General features: G+C 38.0%; 1 protein-coding gene across 1 annotated transcript; it reads left to right on the top strand.

Moving 5' to 3' along the window:
- Positions 1-698: 698 nt before the first annotated feature.
- LOC107796873 (proteasome subunit alpha type-2-A) lies at positions 699-14,391 on the top strand. The gene is made up of 12 exons (XM_016619701.2): positions 699-849; positions 1,852-1,923; positions 2,019-2,095; positions 2,536-2,600; positions 3,119-3,165; positions 8,554-8,629; positions 8,958-9,025; positions 11,850-11,919; positions 12,159-12,244; positions 13,576-13,638; positions 13,961-14,026; positions 14,108-14,391. The coding sequence occupies exons 2-12, from the start codon at positions 1,883-1,885 to the stop codon at positions 14,154-14,156; spliced, it is 708 nt and encodes a 235-aa protein (XP_016475187.1). The 5' UTR covers positions 699-849; positions 1,852-1,882; the 3' UTR covers positions 14,157-14,391.
- Positions 14,392-21,561: the final 7,170 nt, after the last annotated feature.

The raw sequence follows: 21,561 nt of genomic DNA, 5'->3' as shown, positions 1-21,561 counted from the left end.
TGAAAGGAGGATATATCAAAGGAGATAGAACAAAACACATTTCACCGAAATTCTTTTTCACTCATGATCTTCAGAAGAATGGTGAAATAGATGTACAACAAGTTCGTTCAAGTGATAATTTGGTTGATCTGTTCACTAAGGCATTACCAACCTCAATATTTGAAAAGCTGATATATAAGATTGGAATGCGTCGTCTTCGAGACATTAAGTGATTTTTCATCAGGGGGAGTAACTACACACTGCACTCTTTTCCTTAACCAAGGTTTTGTCCCCTGGGTTTTCCTGGTAAGGTTTTTAATGAGGCAGCAAGCAATGCATATTATAAATAACTATGTACATCCCAATATTTTTTTTGTAAGTTTTTAATGAGGCACATTATCTTACATGGACATCCAAGGGGAGTGTTATGAATATTTTGTAAATTGGATACTACTTTGGATACTATATTGGATACTACATTGGATGCCACATGGATGCCCATGTTGTGAATTACTTAAAGATTAAATTTCCTATTTTATGTCCATCATCTTTACTTTTTATGCCTATAAAAGATCATGTAATTGCAATGAAAAATTACACCAAAGTGAAACAAGAAAACACTTCTCCATTCTCTCTATCTTTTCTTGTTTACATTTACTGCATTGCTTTTATTTTATAACATAAATTACAAAGTCACAAAATCAATTTTCTTTTTCTCCGAGAACAAGAAATAAAGTAGACGGGCGGAGTCTGAACTGTGACGTTGAATCCCAAAGCCTACTTAACGCTCCAATACTCGCGCACTTCCCTATTTTCTACTCATTCGCCGGCGCTGCTCGTCGCCTCCGTTAAGTTTACTACCGGAATCCGGTAATCCCTCTTTCTCTCTTCTATTTTTCCTATTAATCTTAACTCTTCAAGCTTAGTATTCTAGCCGTTAAATTGATTCGAGCTGAAGTGTATCGTATTTCGTCTCTCCTTGGCCAAATGTGTGAATCAGATGCTATTGTTATGAACTTAACATTATGTGTTACCTGGGGTTTCGATGGTGGCTTCACCCTTATGTTCATTTTTTTACTTACTTAGATTTGCTAATTTTGCCCTATCAAGAAATTTAGCATAATGTTTGGAGCTACGAATTCAGTGAGGAATAGCAAAAGTAAAAAAAAAAAAAATCATTTTTTTATCTGGGGTTCTCCATTTTTCTCATAAAAAGGAGAAAAAAGAGAACCCAATTAGGTTTCTTGTGACCTACTCCTACTCTCATCCTTTGAATTTTAGTGTCTTTTGTTCTTGACCTAGCCTTGTAAGTTACTATGTATTAAAGGTTCTTTGTTGTAAGAAAAAAAAAAGAAAAGAAAAGAAAAATCAGTTCCCTTATTGGTTAAAGATCTGTCTTAGGCAGGTTGAGTAGTGATTTGACGAGGTGCTCGTGAGCTGTCTCCGATGTCACTAGAAAACAAAAAGTAGAGCGAGAATTAACTAATTTAGTTCTGTCTAAACTAATTTTTTCTGTCTTGAAAGAGTTCTGTGATTGATTATTGTCTTCGGCAATTTCTTGGTACGTTTCGTGTTCGTATTCAGATAATTCTTTACCAACTGGCAAGAGTGCAAACACCTGATGTGTGGGTCAGGCGCATGTCATGAGTTCAAACCTTGCCCTGGCAAAAGCCTAGTAGTTTAGTAGAGAAGCGTAGAGGGGCGGGCCCACTATCCATGAGTTTCGAACCGTGCACCATTGATCCTCGTGGATTTCTATGTCATGAAATAAATAATTTCTTAGCAACTAAAATAAATAGGATACACTCAACATTGTCACTGACGCATAATCTCCAACTAATAGTTCATTTTCCTTGGCCCATTATTTTTCAGGGTTTCTATTGAAGACTAGCATTTAATTCAAATGGGTGATAGTCAGTACTCTTTCTCACTTACCACTTTCAGGTAGGGCTGAAAAGTTGTTGTGTGTATATCCTCTCTATATGTATACTTTCCTTCAATCAAGTGCAATTCACTTATACTGATTTGCTGTGAAATAGTCCATCTGGAAAGCTGGTTCAGATTGAACATGCCTTGACGGCGGTTGGATCGGGCCAAACATCACTGGGGATTAAAGGTAATTCTAGCCGTTATAATTGTAACTTTTTATGTCTATAGGTACTCGTTCGTATGAGTAACTCGCATTGTCCGGCAGTATTGACATAAAAACAAAAACGCTTCCCGTCAGCATGTGTCATGAAATCATAGTCTAATTTGATGTAGAGAATGCCACAAAAAGAAGCTCTCCATTTTCAAATATCTGTCAGTTTTACCTGTTACAACTGATTTAGATCTCAATGGATTTGCAAAATAGATGATGCTATTACATTCCCCTGCCTAGGCCTTTAATTTCGTCAAGATATGTATTTGTTATGTGATAAGACATTTTAATATAGTCGTCCAATCTGTCATAAAAAAGTTTCCTTCTAACAAAATTAGATAGCTATGTTTTCATTTTTTTGTCAATAACTATCTAATCCTTATAGTGATCTCATTTGTCTAATTGGATGACTGCAGCTGCTAATGGTGTTGTAATTGCAACTGAGAAGAAATTGCCATCCATCTTGGTTGATGAAGCATCTGTAAGTTTATCTCTTTAGAATCACCCTTCATGGTCTGCTCATGACTGATTGTACTTGTGTTTGCATCCCTAGGGGCTTCATCTAGATTGCATGAATTGTAGTTTTTGGATTTATTTCTAAATTTCAGTAGTCAGTCAATGAGAATTTGCTTAGATATTAAAGTTCTATGTATTTTCTTAGTAGTGTTTAATTTAGTGCTCTAGAGGGTAATTTTCCAAATGTATTCAAAGGACGGTCGCCAGGCAATGTATCAACAAGTGCATTTAGTGTCGTGGTCTCGGTCTTAAGCACTTCTCTTCTGTGCTGCAGAACTGTGGAATAGTGGAGTTTAATCTTCCTACTTTATTGATCCTCTATTAGCGCTAAGCTTCATGACTGCTGGTGTGTTTTGGAATACATGGGAATTTCAATAGGTTTCTTGCTTTTTGCTGTGTTTCCTTAACACTTGATATATATTACATATCTATGTGGTTACAGTAACCATCATCTTCCCCTCCTCTTTTATATGTGTATCACAGGTGCAAAAGATTCAAGTTTTAACACCAAATATTGGAGTAGTGTACAGGTTAGATCTGTTATGTTCATTGTCTCCAGTTATCTTTCTCATATTCTAGAATACAAGGATCCATAGTAAGCATACCTTGAGTGGTATGTAACTATCATCAGATTATGGTTGCCGTCCTCTGTTGTAGGGGAGCTCTTTTGTTAGTTTTGTTGATTGGCCTAGTTGGTTTCCTTTCTCGCATGTTTAACGTCAACCATGAAGTGACCAGAGGTTCATTCAATAGAATGTCCTGGTTTATTTCATCTAAACCCAAATTTCCGGTCTGGCTCTTGGATATTAGTTCATATTGGACTCAGTGCATTGCTCTTATAGTTGAAATTTTTTGTGGAACTCAGAAGCAGAATTTCCATGAAAAGATCGTGCAAATTCATTTAGTTATCCCCAACTCCCGTGATATTTATATGAATTGTCACAATAATAAGCAGCATCATGTTAGTGAAAAAGTCGCATAGTCCTCGTCAGTTTCACACTGACAGTTCAGTGGAGCCTGGCTAAACATAGGGCATCCCCGTGCACAAAGCGCGGGGAAGGGTTTCCTTTCATCATTCTTATTAAGACTTAAAAAGCCATCGCTTCGTCGCTTAAAGCAATGATGCCATGCGAACTAGGGGGGTTATCACTTCATAGGTGAAGCAATGTGCTTCAGTGAAGTGTGCACTTCAAACATTTGACACGCAATGCTACCAACGAGAAGTGGTCGGTTATTTGAATCTCAATTTTAAGGATTAATATGAACGTTGTTGTGTATTGGATGTAAAAATTAGTTATTTTAATTGTAATCTGATTTTTGTGGTACTAAATTCATATATGTTTCGTACTTATTAATTTCGTAAATTGTGCACTTTGTTTCAATGGAACGTGCACTTCACTTTTCAATTCAAGCTCCATGGACATAGTTGCTTTTTGTGCTTTTTGTTTGTGAAAACACTGCCTTTAAATGTCAACATGTGAGACTAGCTTGTTACCAAAAACAACGGAAAAGGGCCAAAACTGCCGCTAGACTATTGGAGTTGGTACAATAATACCATCCGTCCACCTATTTTGCAAAAATTACCCTCACCGTTATCTTTTCGACTCAAGACCGCCCTTACGACTAACAACCATGTTAGGTTAAAAAAAACTTAATTAATTTCCACGTGTCTATCGTCTCATTTGCCTAACTTAAAACTCACCTAAATTAAAATAATGGAAAAGGGTCAAAACTGCTCCTAGACTATTGGAGTTGGTACAATAATACCCCCTCTGTCTCAAAAAAAATCTCTCCCCCCTTCACCCCCCTCCCCCTCCCCTCTAGCGTGTGTGCGTTCATATTCTTCTTCTTCTCATCATTTTTTGACCTTGTACTCTATTTGAATAATCACTGCAAACACCATTAAAGTTTTATTTTTAGACAACCAAATTTTTTAGTAACCAATACTTTATGTCATACAACTTTCACCCGAATGTACAACTTTCTTCTACATTAGCTCAATATTGTCTGAACATCCGATCATGTCCATAAATTAAGCTATTGTACGAGGATGCTCTTCAGGTTATATCAACATCGTCAATTTTAAAAAAGAGATGGTTAAATCAAAAGGAAATATTTGAGATCCTATGCCTGAGAATATGAGAGAATACGACTTATTGGAGAATTTGACTGTAATAAACACTTGATTGAGCTTATTGTATGAAGCAGTGTAATAAGAAAAATTGATGATGAATGGTATTTTTTTTGAAAAGGTAATATGTTTGTATTGAATATGAAATGGTTACACTAATAGTGTAACCTTCTGAAAATTACAATGGGGAAACCAGAAGAGAGGCCTAAGATTCTATAAGACTCACAATTGATCTAAAACATCAAAAATTAACTTGTAAGGAATGCATCACCTATCATTCTTGGTGAGATTATCTTGTGTGAGGATTGCTTCTCTTGCTAATAACCAAGTAAAACATGCAACTTTGTAAGGAATTCTTGCTTTTCAGATCATCTTCTATGGCCACCGATCATTCTGGTTGTTAGGCTGGTTGAAAATCTTGTAGGTAGATCTTACAGAATACTTGCCCTCTTTTCCCCCTTGCCAAAGCACCTTATCCTCAATGTTAGAGGTCCCTTTAAATTGTTCTAAAGTGTTATAAAATTCTGTCACCCTTTGAATTTCCCAATCATTTAGGAGTCTTCTGAAAGTGAGATTCCACCCTTGGCATGTCCACAATGCTCCAGCATATGAAACTTGTTGACTGAGATTGTAGATGTCCGGGAATAGCTGCTTAAGGGTTCTTTGTTCGAGCCATTTGTCTTCCCAGAAAGAAATCTTCATACCATTGCCAACTTTAAGACTAGACTTATTACAGAATTTCGGCCATTGATTTCTGATAGATCTCCACAGGCTAACCCTATAAGGAGTGTTCACAGGTTTGGTTCTCCAGCTTCCTTCCTTCCCATACCTTACCTCAATCACATTTTTCCACAAGGATTGTTCTGATGTGGCAAACCTCCATAGCCATTTCATCATCAGGCTTTGATTTTGAGTCTTCAAGTTCCTGATCCCCATACCCCCTTCTTTTTTGCTTGTTGTGAGAACATCCCATCTGACTAGGTGAATCTTGCTCTTCTCACTGGCTCCTTGCCATAGGAAGTTTCTCCTCAGTGCATCAAGTCTTTTTGCTACACTTACAGGCATAGGAAAAAGGGACATCATATAGGTTGGCATAGCATCCAGTACACTGTTGATTAATGTAAGTCTCCCTCCTAGTGATAAATACTGGCTTTTCCAGCTGACTAACTTCTTTTCACACTTCTCAACTACACCATTCCAATCCCTTTAGATTTGCTTTTTGCTCCAAGGGGCATTCCTAGGTAAACTGTTGGCAGTGATCCTACTTTCCCTCCCAAAATATTCACCAAGCTATTAATCTCCATTACTACATTAACTGGATAGATGAAACTCTTGTTCCAGTTAATATGTAATCCAGAAATAGCTTCAAACAAGATGAATATCACTCTCAAGAGAAGCACCTGATCTCTATCAGCATCACAAAACACCAGTGTATCATCTGCATATTGCAGGTGGGATACTTCCATTGACTCTAGAATTCTTGAATTCATCCTGAAGCCCTTAATCCAATTGTTGGCTTTAGCAGATTTAAACAGACTGTTTAAGCCTTTCATTGGCAAAATGAATTGAAAGGGGATATAGGGTCCCCCTGCCTCAAGCCTCTCCGTGAAGAAAAAAATCCCACAGGGGATCCATTTATCAGAATTGAGAATTTGACAGTGCTTATGCAGACCTTGATCCACTTGATCCATCTCTCATCAAAGCCCATCTTCAGTACGATTGCCCGCAGAAACTCCTAATTCAAATGGTCATAAGCCTTTTCTATGTCTAGCTTAACAAAATGCCTGGTTCTTTGCTCTTCATTCTAACATCAACACACTCATTTGCAATCAGAACAACATCTATGATTTGCCTTCCTTTGATAAAGGCCATCTGTTGAGTGTCCACCAATTTTCCAATGACTTTTTTGAGTCTTTCTGCTAGAATCTTTGATATAATTTTGTAGAAGCTCCCTATCAAGCTAATAGGTCTGAAGTCTTTCAATTCTTTGGCTCCCACTTTCTTTGGAATCAAAGCCACCAAAGTTGCATTAAAGCTCTTTTCAAAAGTCCCATTTACCTGAAAGTGTTGTACTGCTGCAATCACATCTGAGCCTATCACATCCCAGCATTGGATGTAGAAGGCCATGGTAAAGCCATCTGGACCTGGGGCTTTGTCCCCTGCACATGCTTTAACACTCTCCCATACTTCCTGTGGTTCAATTGGACTCAATAGCATTTGGTTCTCTTCTGTGTTGATGGTGGGGCAGTCCCTTAAGTTGCACTGTGGTCGCCACTCCTCCGCCTCTGTGTAAAGGTGTTGGTAAAAGGCAACAATCTCTCTATTAATATCTGCAGGGTTCTCCATTGTTTCTCCATTCACTTGTAGCTTGTCAATGTTATTGTACCTTTTGTGTGAATTGGCAGTTCTGTGAAAGAACTTGGTGTTTCTGTCCCCTTCCTTAAACCAAACTGCTCTAGACCTTTGCCTCCATGCTATCTCTTCCTTCCTAGCATTTTCCTCAAATTCAATCAATAAGGTAGCTTTTTTGAACTTCTCTTCTTCATTCAGCATCCTCAATTCTTGTGCCTCTTCCAATTCAGCTAGTTGGCCTAGCAAATTCAATTTCTGCATATTCAAATTGCCTTGAGTTGATTTGCTCCACTCTTTGAGTTTCCCCTTCAGAGCTTTCAGCTTGAAGGCTAGGATATAGTCAGGTCTACCTTCACAGGTCTACCTTCACAGGAGAAACACTCCCACCATACTTTTAATTCTTTCACTGAATCCTTCAGTCAATAACCACCCGTTTTCAAACTTAAAATAGGACTTAACTGGTTCCCAATTCCCACTTTGAAGTAACAGAGGAGAGTGATATGATGTAACTCTGTGTAGGGTTGACTGGTTAATTTTTCTAAACCCTACATCCCATTCTTCTGATACTAGGAATCTATCCAGTCTAGCAGCAATATTGTGGTCAACCCCTTTCTTCCGTGTGAACCTCCCTCCCAGTAACTGTGAGTCTACTAATCCCATATCATTGATGAATTCTGAAAATTCTAGCATTGACCTGGTGAACCTGTTGCAGTTCTTCTTCTCTGATGGGTATCTAACTGTATGGTATTTCTATGATGGAAAAAAATAGGAGTATTGATGTGTACATTTAATAGAGAAAGAAATAGGAAGAGGAAGGTGATTAACTATAAGAGAGAGTTTTGTTTGCTTAGGGAAAAAAATGGGTGTGTGAGAGTTCTAGATGTTGTAATATTTTTGAAAGGAAAGAGGAGAAAGAAACGGAAGAGGGAGAGGAAGAAGGACAGACTAGGAAAAAGTATTTTTGTTTATGGGTCTTAGAATGTGGGTGAGTTTATTTTAATTTAGGTAAGTTTTAAGTTAGGTCAATGGGACGATGACACATGGAAATTTATTAAGTTTTTTTACCTAACAGGGCTGCTAGTCGTAAGGGTAGTCTTGAGTCGAAAAGATAACGGTGGGTAATTTTTGCAAAATAGGTGGACGGAGGGTATTATTGTACCAACTCCAATCGTCTAGGGGTAGTTTTGACCCCTTTCCGCAAAAACAATAAAATAAATGTGAGACTAGCTTAATGCTTATTGTACCAACTCCAATCGTCTAGGGGTAGTTTTGACCCCTTTCCGCAAAAACAATAAAATAAATGTGAGACTAGCTTAATGCTTATTTACAGCCTACAAGAGCTCCTCAGTTCATGAAGCTAGCTTAAAAAATGCTTTAATGCTACCTCAGTTTTTCAAGGCATATTCTTGACTAACATTTAAGATTCTTGTTGCAGCGGCATGGGCCCTGATTCTCGAGTTTTGGTGCGAAAAAGTAGAAAGCAGGCTGAGCAATATTATCGACTCTATAAAGTATGAATTTGTCTTTACCATTGCTAAACCTTATTGACAAAAGTTTTTACCAGTGCTAAGATTGATTGGCATGGTATTCTGGAGTTGCTGCTTACATGATACCACTTTGTCTGATATGCTGACAGTTTATACAGTTGTCCTACTGGTTAATGTTTGACTTAATTAGGATACTGAAAGAGTATTTGAATACACATTCACTTGTATTATAATTCCTCCTTCCTCATTTTTCAACTACATGTGCAGTTACTTGTATTGCAACTGACTTGTTTATGTGCATGTTGTTTGAGCATAACTTATGTGTACTATTTTTCCTGATCTGTCTATTTAGGAACCAATCCCTGTCACACAACTGGTGAGGGAAACTGCTGCTGTCATGCAGGAATTCACGCAATCAGGGTAACTACTGTTTTATGTCAAATTCACTTAAGAAGGATAGCAATTTGGGTGCTCACTTTATTTTTGTTAAAATCATTTAACCACTGTGTAGTTATTTATGATGATGATCAGCCTTTGACATTTTCTGCCTTGTCAAAATTAGCTTTGATATTCTTACTAAGTAATGTGGTTGCCCTCAACTTCTTGCTATATTAACTTAATAGCGGGTCAATCATCTTCTAAATGTATTTACCGGTGAAAGCTGAAGGAGTTAGTCCGTCGTTAATTGATTTGATGCTGTTGATATTCATGAAGCACAACATTTAGACAACTTTGCTACATGTGTAGCTTGTGACTAATATGTCCGCAGTGGACTAATGTGATGATACATTCTTGCTGCAGATAATATTAGCTTATAGTAGAAAAAATAGTGTGCGGTGTGCGTAATTAATGAACTCTTTGATATACACATGTACAAAGCATCATTGCCTTCACTATCCTTGTGGAATCTGTCACGGAGTACAGTTGAACGCATTTCGGAAAACTTTTTTTCTTTTTTGATAACTGAGAAATCCCAGACAGTGTCGCACAGTTCGAGACTCGATAGATAGTGGGCCTCCCTTTCTACCCTTCTCCACTTCAATACCGGGACTTTGTCTGCGGTGGGGTTGAACCCGTGATGGATTTAATGGACCTTGTATGTTGGTGTTGGTATTAAAGAAGTTGGAAAAGAAGATGCAGTTTTACGGTGTTTGTGAATGTCGTGTGAGAAGGGAAGAAAATGAAATGCTGTTACAAGTTTAATCTTCTTGGATTCTCCGTTTTCCCGTGTTCTTCCCCTCGTATATCTCTTGCACTTTACGTTCTGAGCTTTTGTTTCCTATCTAGGGCACCCTCGTTATATTTTCTCGTAGTCTATCAAAACTTAGTGTATATGAGACTGCTTGTGTTTAGGAAGTGAAAAATTTCCACATTTATAGGGAACCAAGCTTGGCCTCCTGCAAAAAAAGAAAAAGTAGAATTTGTCCAAAAATTCTCCACCGTCCAAAACATTCTTTCTGCCCAAGAATGATTTTCAGCTAAGTAAATTTGGCACATGCCTGTTTCATCACATGTGGGTTTTGAAGCTTTCTCTCCTCTCCATATTAATTGGAGGAAAAGCTTGTTGTTCCCAGTCGATGAGGTTCCTAAATATGCTGGTTTGGCTGAAAATCTGGGTGTCAGACAGGGACTTGACCTATTGTGTACTTGGTCCTTCCTTAGGGTGCAAACACAAAGCTGAAGCGATATGGCAGGGAGTGAAGACACTTGAAAGCTTGAAAAGTCAATACCTTTTCTTTGATGGCCGATTGGTTAATTAATAGTGTTTTGGACCCTCTACCAAATTATGTGATGTATTTGTTCCCTTGCTAGCTAAAACTGAGAAGGGAATTGATAAAGTGATAAGGAATTTCTTTGTGGCAAGGGAACAACAAGAGGAAGTTTTTTTAATCTGGTTAAATGGAACACACTTGTAAAAACTGTGAATGACGGAGGACTAGGTATCAAAGATCTTTGGAAGCACAAAAGAAGCCTATTTTTGAAGTGACTATGGAGATTCAGTTATGTGGAAGAGGCCTTATGGAGGAACGTTACTAAGAACACGTAAGGGATTGAGGATCACTTGTGTACCAAGTAAGTGAGAACATCACATGGGTTGGCAATCTGGAAGTAGTGTTGTCAAAGGCAACAATGTGCTACAAACAAGTCTATTGGGACTTTAAGCGCAAGGCGCAATTTAAGTGTGGGCTTTAGTAAAAAAAGGCGCAATGAAGGAAAAAAGATAAAAAAATCTATGTAATTCAAGAACAAATAATAAGTTCATTCATAATGTTTTCCTTGAAAACAAATTCAGTTATTTGCCGATTATGTGTGTTATTTTGTACTGTTCGATTCAAGATAGAAATTGTGGGCAACAAAGGTGCACGCCTTAGTTACTTGACTACATCAAAGCGCAGCTTAAGCGAGGCGAAGCGCTCTTTATGAGCTTCAGGGCTTAAGCACGCCTTAAATGAACCTTTGACAACACCGTCTGGAAGACTAGAGAATCCTTCCGGCCTGAACTTACAGAGAAGGCAATCTTCAAAGTAAGTGATGGCAGGAAGATTTTCTTTTTGCATGACAATTGAGAATAGGCCTTTGAAGGAATAATACCAAGACCTTTTTCGGATGATGCAAGCTACTGGTACTTCTTGACGCTTGAAACATAACATTCACAAGGCATGTGAATGACTGGGAGTTGAATAGTGCAGCAGATTTTTACAGTGTTTTGGATTCTTTTCAAGGCTTTTCTAACAGTGAAGACAAGTTACCTGCTGCCTGTGCTGGTGGGAGGTAGTGGGTACCCGGTGGAATAGTCGAGGTGTGCGCAAGCAAACCTAAACACCATTGTTATTTTGAAAAAAAGAAGCTATTAATCGGAGAGTAGGCTGATCTTCTTATGTAAACTAGATTTCTGTGGTCTCTTCTTTTCCTTTTTTTTTTTGTTTGATAAGGAGATGACTATGATCTTTATCTGTTTGTGATTTTTAATGACATTGGAAGTCATCCTGTGTAGCCTTCTTCTGCAATCTCTTAATTCTGTTAAACTTTTTTATTCTTTCCTTTGCAGTGGTGTAAGACCATTTGGAGTTTCTCTCTATCTTATGTACCATAAATTTGTATGGTCTTTTTTCTTTTTTTTTTTAAAAGGAGGTGTCTATAATCTTTATCTGTTTGTGATTTTTAATGACATTGGAAGTCATCCTATGTAGTCTTTTCCCACAATCTCTTAATTCTGTTAATTTTCTTATTCTTTCCCTTGCAGTGGTGTAAGGCCATTTGGTGTTTCTCTCTTGGTTGCGGGGTATGATGACAAAGGTCCTCAACTATATCAGGTAATCTATGTCTTGTTCTGGCGTGATCTCTTGTCTCTTGATGTCCTTCACTGTTATTGAGGTGCATATGAGCTACTTGCCTAATGTTGGTTGATCTATACATTCATTCTTGTGTGCTTCATCTGTTACTTCTCCCACTTAATGGGGAATGTTTTTCTTTATGACCTGTTTAATCAATACAGGATTCTGAATTTTGATGATAGAACTGTTCTAATATACAATTTGCTTCTGTCATGTAGGTGGATCCATCAGGCTCATACTTCTCTTGGAAGGCTTCTGCGATGGGAAAGAACGTGTCAAATGCAAAGACATTTCTCGAGAAAAGGTGAGTCATTAACACGGAATTTTGTATACTTTTATCTCAGTTTGAGCATTATCTTTTAGCTTCCTAAGTTGATCAGGCTTATATTATACTGATACTCAAGTCGCTGTTACTTTATCTGAAAATACACTTCAAGCACAGATCAATTTATCGAAAATACCGTTAAAAGTTTTAAAGGGTTCTGCTCCTTTGGCCACTACCTTATAAGCTAAACTCTGAAAACCCTTGCTATATCCATGACAGCTATACTATCTCCCAATAATGCCGTCAAACATCTAATTCTATCCCAATCCTTTTTGACAACAAACTTTCTCCATCTTAATTCTTAACTGTGCACCATATTAGTGATGCATTATCTCCTTGTGCTTCTGTTTTCTACTGCCAAAAGATGGAAATGGTTGGAACATGAATTTTGCTGGGGAAACATCCTCATAGGTAACACTTTTTGGTGTATATGTAGAGCCAACAATTGAGTATAACTTTGTATTAGTTGGATGTCAAACTGAGTAGAAAGACACCCTGCAGAGTTAGTTTGTCCAGCTGTTAAGTCCTGTCTCTGAATTCTTGTAATATTTTGCGTAAAAAGTGAATAATTGTTGGTCTTACAGAGTCGCATGTGCCTCTGTAAGAGTTTGAACAATTTTAGTCTCATCAGCAATCACCCAATATGAGTAATTATTAATTTGCTGGATGTGCCAAGGCTCCATTCAGAAGTGCAAATATCAAGCCAACCATCAGGACAAGAGCTGGGTAGGAGGGTGGTTTAAGAGGAGAAGGAAGTGTGCTCAAGCATAGTCACTGCTGAAGTGCTGATGGATGAGTTCATGAAATCCTAACTCCTAGTTGCACTTGCGCCCCCAGGATTTTGGTCTACTGGTAAAAGCGTAGCACATGATGTGTTGATTAGGCGAACCCTGCTGTAGAAAAAGTTTGGTACTTAATCCACTGAGTTTCTAATGTGTGCCATTCGCCCTGGAGGATTACTCGGTTATTAAAATAGAGTTGCACTTGCATGAATAAACCGGACTTCTATTGATGCAGAGGGTTCAGCAAAAGGTGGTAAATAACCGATCATGATCAAGAATCTTTTGCTCAAATTGCTGGCTTATAGTAGCAGCCACTTGCGATTGAAACTGTTGAAATTCTTGTGTGCCCAGAGGGATGTAATCAATTTTTCCTTTTCCACCTTGATAATGTTGTCCACGTATTGGGAGTTGGGACAATCAACTAGGGATAATTTTGTTATTTGCAAACTAAGAGACAATTTGTATAGTTTTTGCAATTACTGGTTAACTTTTATTTGCGTTTAAAAATGATGTTCATGCTTCTCCCAGGTACACTGAGGATATTGAACTTGATGATGCTGTACACACTGCTATATTGACCCTGAAGGAAGGGTAAGCATCTAACTTAATCATATATGCTGTATTTGTTTGCTCATGAATTTCTCCTGTCGATAAGGTGTGTTTCTGCCATATCCTGTTTGTTGGAAGAGGAATTGATTCAGATCCCCTCTGTTATTTTGCTTCATTTGATAACATCAGAGCTAAAGGAGTATTTACCTATTATTCGTATCAAAAGGAGGATACCGGAAAATATCATGCACTTGAACTAAAGGAGTATTTACCTAGGAAATTTTTGATTTTATGTTCTTTTAATCTTTAATGAGCTTCCAAGTGGACCCTCAACTATAAATCTTACTTTCTATACTTTATCCAGATTTGAGGGGCAGATCTCCGGAAAAAACATTGAAATTGGCATCATTGGCAATGACAAAGTATTCAAGTAAGTGTCTGTTTGTCCTTGAACTTGAACATAATGTCTCTTTTTTAGATGGTTAAAAGCTAGTGGTTCATTACTTTGCAGAATTCTCACACCAACTGAAATAGATGATTACCTACAAGAAGTAGAATAGATTCCGTTTTCTTCTCTAGTGGGTTGAGGAAAATTAGTTGTCATGAAAGGAGCAGATGGAGTTTAATATCGCACAACTATTTGAGGATCGTGTTGATTTTTCTTTGTTACTGTTAATTATGGCACACTACTATCTGCGAGGAATTTGTTTACTTTTCTTTATTACAGTTTGACCTTTTATCGCAGCATACTTAGTTTTTGTTGACCATGAAATTGATTTCTCATGTTGCTACTTTCATGCCTGTTTGATGCGCTGGAAGTTAAATATGATTTATGTTAAGACGTGACAGACTGATTCGATATTAATTAAATCACTTGTGTCTAGAAGCTGCATTAGTTTTGAACCCCCTTAAATTAAAACAGATTCACATAGGTTCGTACCACTGTATCCTTGAGTTCTAAGGAGATGAGATACCAAGTCTGGTGGATGAATCATTGCCATTAGACCAGAGTGTGTAGGCCAAGTTTGGTGGATGAGTCATGGCCATTAGACCAGAGCATGATAGACGGCCCCCATGGCCTTCAGGTCATTGAGCCGTATATGATCGTTCTCAGAATGACCCGTAGATGATCGTTTTCAGCCCCAACCGCGGTGCTGGGATAGTCTCATGGCTGTCTTATAGACTTGACCCTGGCACCTTTAAACTGGAAATAGAAGAACCCAAGAGAAGTATGCTGTATGCTGTGTAATATAGAACCATATATTGGTCAGTGTGTGTATTGGAGTCCGCTAGCAACTATAGCTATTTGGGAAGAAACATGAGTCTTGAAAGGTCGAAATATTTGAGCACAACAAAACCTTTGTGTTTGATTATATTTAAATTGTACCCCTAATTGCTAGAGAAAATACTCATCAGCATATGGTGGTGGTTCAAGTTTGACATAAGCGAAAGATTTCGAGATGATTCTAAAAGCTAACAAGATGATTCTGGTTAAAAACCACACATTCCTTGTAGAAAGGAATTATCTCCTCCTGAAGCTAGAGCAAAACCTAATTGAAATAAAATCGAATTATTGATAGTCATAAAGACCCTTATCTCCATGCCCCGATCGTCTCCACAGAGGAATATGTGCACCCAAAAGATATTTCATCTGGTGTTCAATAGCTCGAATTCATGAAAATAGCGTTGACATCAGCATACGAAAAATTGAAAATTATTCTAAATTCCTGTTTTATGAATCTAAAACACCAAAAAAATGAGGAATGATTATGGTGAAACAATGACTACTTTTCATTAGGTCGTTTCTGATGATCTCACAATATTTTAGGCGATTTGGAGCCTATCACCCAAATTCATGAAGATGGTGTAGACATTAGCACGCGAAAAGTTAAAAATCGTATTGAATTTTTGTTTTATGGCCCTAAAAAATGAGGAGCCGTCATGACGAAGCAATGACTATTCTTCATTAGGTCATTTCAGATGAGCCCACAAAAATTTAGGCAATTCGAAGCCCATCATCTGAATTCATGAAGATGGCGTGGACGTTACCACACGAAAAATTAGAAATCGTCCTGAATTCCTATTTTATGGCACTAAAACGCTAAAAAACAAAGGACGGTCATGGCTAACCCATGACTATTGATCATTAGGTCTTTTGGATAGACCCACAAAATTTTGGGCAATCGGGAACCGGTCGCTAGAATTCATGAAGATGCACACGAAAAACTTGAAATCATCATGAATTCATGATGCACACGAAAAACTTGAAATCATCATGAATTCATGTTTTAACAATCATAGTGAAAAAATAACTATTGTTCATTAGATTGTTTCTAATGGGCTCACATAATTTTAGGTGATTTGGAGCCTGTCCCCTAAATTTATCAAGATGATGTAGACATTAGCACACGACAAATTGAAAATTGTCTTGAGTTCCTGTTTTATAACCCTAAAACGCTAGAAAACGAGGAATAATCATGGTGAAGTAATGGATATTATTCATTAGGCCGTTTCTGATGGGTCCACAAAATGTTAGGCGATTTGGAAACCGTCGCTTGAATTCATAAGATGGCGTCGACATTGGCAGACTAAAAATTGAAAATCGTCTTGAATTTATGTTTTATGGCTATAAGATGTCAAAAAACGAGGAATAATCGTGGCGAAACAATGGATATTGTTCACTAGGTCGATTCTGAAAGGCCCACAAAATTTAGGTGAATCACAGCCCGTCGTCCGAATTCATGAAGGTATCGTGGACATTAGCACACAAAAAACTGAAAATCATCCTGAATTTTGTTTTATGATCCTATAACGCCAAAAAATGAGGAACTGTCATGGCGAAGCAATGCCTATTATTCATTAGTTCATTTCTGACGAGCCCACAAAATTGTAGATTATTCGGAGCCCGTCGCCAAATTCATGAAAATGACATGGACATTAGCACTCGAAAATTGAAAATAGTCCTGAATAAGCTTTATGGCCTTAAAATATCAAAAAACGACGGACATGGCAAAGCAATGACTATTGTTCATTAGGTCATTTTTGATTAGCCCACAAAATTTTAAGCGAATCAGAGTCCGTCGCCCGAATTCATGAAATGGCGTGGTAGTGATTAAAAAAGCGCTCGCTTCATTGCTTTAAGCGAGAAGCGAAGCGAGGCGGGAAGGGCAACACTTCTGCTCTTTGAAGCGACTCTGGTACGAAAAAGCGACCGCTTCTCTGTAAAAAGCGAGAAGCGGTGAAGCGAGAGAAGCGTACGCTTCTGTGTTTAAAATTAACCCAAGCCCTATTTTATTAAAAAACGAGTTTTTTAATAAACACTGTCTGGAGTCTTCAACAACAACGAGACTAGGGCTTTTCTTCAACAAGAGCAGCGATTTCTTCTTCTCTTCTTCATCAACTTCGAATTTCTGAAATTATCTCAAAGTATCAAGGGTTCTTCTTCAAGACTTCAACAGTACAGGTATGTTCTAAACGTCTAAAAAGCGGCGAAATGCTGGCGAATTTTTTTTACTTTCGGTTCTTTCTCAGAAAATTTCTGCCTAATGTTTCCAGTTTCTACCCCCAGTTTCTGCCCATTTCTGTCCAATTCTTGGTTCTCATTGCCCAATTTTTATATCCTTTATTCAGAGGAAGGGAAAAGAGGCAGCTACTTTGTCCCTAGTTGACGAAGAAGAAGAAGTTGAAGAAGATGGCGAGCAATATAATAATAATAGTGGAATACAAGAATTTGACAATCTTGTAGAAGAATAGGATGCTCGTTTTGTGCTTTAATTGATGCTACTCTTTAGTTTTTTAATTGAAGTATTGGACATATTTGCTTACAATTACATGTGTTTTCTATGCAGTATTTATTTTTAATTTTTTTTTAAAATTTTGCTTCACTTAAAAAAAGCGAGCGCTTCGCTTCTCGCTTCTCGCTTTTTGTGAAATTGGGGTTGTCGCTTTTCCTCGCTTCACGCTCTTCACAGCACTGTGGCGTGGACATTAGCACACATAAAACTGAAAATCGTCTTGAACTCCCATTTTATAGGCATAAAACAGCAAAAAAATGAGGAACGGTTATAGCGAAGCGATGATTAATTTTCATTAAATCATTTCTAATGGGTCCACAAAATATCATGCAATTCAGTTCCCATCGCCCAAATTCATGAAGTTGGTGTGGACAATAGCATACAAAAAATTAAAAATCGTCTTGAATTCCTATTTTATGACCCTAAAATACCAAAAAGAGGAACGGTCATGGTGAAACGATGACTATTGTTCATTAGGTCATTTCTGAGGACCACAAAATTTTAGGCGATTCGGGGTCGGTCGCCCGAGTTAATGAAGATGGCATGGACATTAGCACACGAAAAATTAGAAATCATGTTGAATTCCTATTTTATGACCCGAAAATGGCAAAAAATGAGGAACGATCATGAAGAAGTAATGACTATTGTTCATTAGGTCATTTCTGATGTGCTAACAAAAATTTTAGGCAATTTGGGACTGGTCTCCTGAATTTATCTCGGACATCAAATACGGCCTAAGAAACCATTTTCAATGCCCCGAAATGACCAAATTATATATTTTGGCATTTTACAGCCATAAAACTGCAAATCCGCGCGAGTCCCAATTTTTTGTGTGCAATAGCCCATGCCTTCCGCTTTGGGCCCGGATGGATCCGTCGTGGAATCGCCTAATATTTGTCCCGGACATCAAATAAGGCCTATGAAACAATTTCCACCCACTCGAAATGACCACATTATATTTTTTGGCATTTTACAGCCATAAAACTGCAAATTCGCGCGAGTCCCAAATTTTGTGTGCGCCCATGCCTTCCGCCTTGGGCCGGTTGGATCCGTCGTGGAATCGCCTAATATTTGTCTCGGACATCAAATACGGCATAAGAAACAATTTCCACCCACCCGAAATGACCACATTATATTTTTTGGCATTTTACAGCCATAAAACTACAAATCCGCGCGAGTCCCAAATTTTTGTGTGCTATAGCCCATGCCTTCCGCCTTGGGCCCGGATGGATCCGTCGTGGAATCGCCTAATATTTGTCCCGGACATCAAATACGGCCTAAGAAACAATTTCCACCGCCCCGAAATGACTAAATTATATTCTTTGGCATTCTATAGCCATAAAACTGCAAATCCGCGCGAGTCCCAAATTTTTGTGTGCTATAGCCCATGCCTTCCGCCTTGGGCCCGGATGGATCCGTCCTGGAATCGCCTAATATTTATCTTGAACATCATAACATGGACATTAGCACACGAAAAATCAAAAATCGCGCTAAATTCCTATTTTATGGCTTTAAAACGCCAAGAAATGAGGAACTGTCATGGATAAGCAATGACTATTGTTCATTAGGTCATTTCGGATGGGCCCATAAAATTTTAGGCAATTCAGGGCCAGTCGCCCGAATTAATGAAGATGACATGAACATTAGCACACAAAAAATTGATAATCACATTGAATTTATGTTTTATGCCCTCTAAAACGTAAGAAACAGTCATGGAAAAATAATGATTATTATCCATTAGGTCATTTCTGATGGGCCCACAATTTTTTATTCGATCCTCGACCGATCACCGAATTCGTAAAGATGGCATAAACATAAGCATACAAAAAATCGATAATCGTGCTGAATTTATGTTTTATGGCCCTAATACGCCAAAAAACAAGAAAGGGTCTTGGAGAATCAATGACTATTATTCATTAGATCATTTCTGATGGGCCACAATATTTTAGGCGATTCGGGGCTGGTCAATAATTCATGAAGATGGCGTGGACATTAGCACACGAAAAATCAGAAATTATGCTGAATTCATATTTTATGGCTTTAAAATGCCAAACACGATGAATGGTCATGGAGATAAATGACTATTGTTTATTAGGCCGTTTCTGACTGACCCACAAAATTTTTAGCGATTCGGGGCCGGTCGCCCCAATTCATGAAGATGGCATGGACATTAACATGCGAAAACCGAAAATCTTGCTGAATTATTGTCTTATGGCCCTAAAACGCCAAAATAAGGAATGGTCACGGAGAAGCAATGCCAATTATTCATTAAGTCATGACGGGCCTGCAAAATTTCGGTCGATTAGGGACCGTTTGCCCGAATTCATGAAAATGGCGTGGACATTAGTACACAAAAAAAGAAAAATCATTCTGAATTCTTCTTTTATGGTCCTAAAAAGTCATAAAACGAGGAACGTTCACGGAGAGCAATCACTTTTCCTCATTTGGTCGTTTTTAATGGGCCCACAAATTTTTAGGCGACTGAGGTTGGTCGCCCGAATTCATGAAGATGATGTAGACGTTAGCACAAAAAAAAATCAGAAATTGTACTGAATTCCTATTTTGTGGCCTTAATATGCTAAAAACAATAGTCATTTCTTCTCCATGACCGTTCCTCTTTTTTTTTGGGGCTTTAGGGCTATAAAATAGGAATTCAACATGATTTTTGATTTTTCGTGTGCTAATGTCCACGACATCTTCATAATTCGGGAGACCAGCCCCGAACCGTTTAAAATTTCGTGGGCCTATTAAAAGCAACCTAATGAACAATAATCATTATTTCTACATGACCGTTCCTAATTTTTTGGCATTCTAAGGCCATAAGACATTAATTCAACATGATTTTTGATTTTTCGCGTGCTAATATCCACGCTATCTTCATGAATTCGGGCAACCGATCCTGAATCGCCTAATATTTTGTGGGCCAGTTAGATATGACCTAATAAAAAATAGTCATTGGTTTTTCATGGCTGTTCCTCTTTTCATTAGGTCATTTCTGATGGGCTCATAATATTATAGGCGATTCGGGGCCGATCACCCAAATTCATGAAGATAACATGAATATTAGCATACATAAAATCAGAAAACTTGATGAATTCCTGTCTTGTGGCCCTAAAACACCAAAAAATAAGGAACGGTCATGGAGAACCAATGACAATTATTCATTAGACTGTTTCTTATGGGCCTACAAAATTTAGGCGATTCGTGGCTGGTCGGCCAAATTCATGAAAATGGCGTGGACATTAGCGCAGAAAAATTGAAAAGTATGTTGAATTCCTATTTTGTGGTTCTAAAATGTAAAAAATGATGAACGATTATGTAGAAGCAATTAATATTGTTCATTAGGTCATTTCTGACAGGCTCACAAAATTTAAGGCGATTTGGGCCGGTCGCACGAATTCATGAAGATGGCATGGACATTTGCACACGAAAAATCAAAATCGCGATGAATTCCTGTTTTGTGGCAATAAAATACAAAAAACGTGGAATGATCATGGAGAAGCAATGACTATTGTTCATTAAGTCATTTTTAACGGGCCCACAAAAAATTTAGGCAATTCGGGGCTAGTCGCCCGAATTTATGAAGATGGCCTGGACATTAGTACATGAACAATAAATGGTGAATTCCTGTTTTATGGTCCTAAAATGTTAAAAAACGAGTAACTATCATGGAGAAGCAATAACTATTGTTTGTTTGGTCGTTTCTGATGGGTCCAGTTATTTAAGGCGATCCGGGGCGATCGCCCGAATTCATGAAGATGACGTAGACATTAGCACATGAAAAATAAGAAATTGTACTAAATTACTGTTTTATGGCCCTAAAATACCAAAAAAGGAGAAACGAGGATGGAGAAGCAAAGACTATTGTTCATTAGGTTGTTTTTGATGGGCTCATTTAATTTTAGGCGATTTGGGGCCGGTCGCCCAAATTAATGATGATGGCATGGATATTAGCACATGGAAAATCGTAAATCATGTTGAATTTCTTTTTTATGGCCCTAAAACGCCAAAAATGAGGAACGATTATGGAGAAGCGATGACTATACTTCATTAGGTCATTTTTGATGAAACCACAAAATTTTAGGTGATTCGGGGCTGGTCGCCCGAATTCATAAAGATGGTGGGGATATTAGCACACGAAAAATTGAAAATCGTGCTGAATACAGCTAGA

The sequence above is a fragment of the Nicotiana tabacum genome, chromosome 1 (genome assembly GCF_000715075.1).
Source record: "Nicotiana tabacum cultivar K326 chromosome 1, ASM71507v2, whole genome shotgun sequence".
Taxonomy (NCBI): Eukaryota; Viridiplantae; Streptophyta; class Magnoliopsida; order Solanales; family Solanaceae; genus Nicotiana; species Nicotiana tabacum.
This window is presented reverse-complemented; position numbering and strand designations above follow the sequence as displayed.

Bases quoted from the DNA above. Each gene is read 5' to 3' on its own strand.
- LOC107796873 (XM_016619701.2), top strand. From the start codon at position 1,883: ATGGGTGATAGTCAGTACTCTTTCTCACTTACCACTTTCAG. The intron at 12,245-13,575 runs GTGAGTCATTAA...TGCTTCTCCCAG, and splicing joins AAGACATTTCTCGAGAAAAG to GTACACTGAGGATATTGAAC. The intron at 14,027-14,107 runs GTAAGTGTCTGT...ATTACTTTGCAG, and splicing joins GGCAATGACAAAGTATTCAA to AATTCTCACACCAACTGAAA.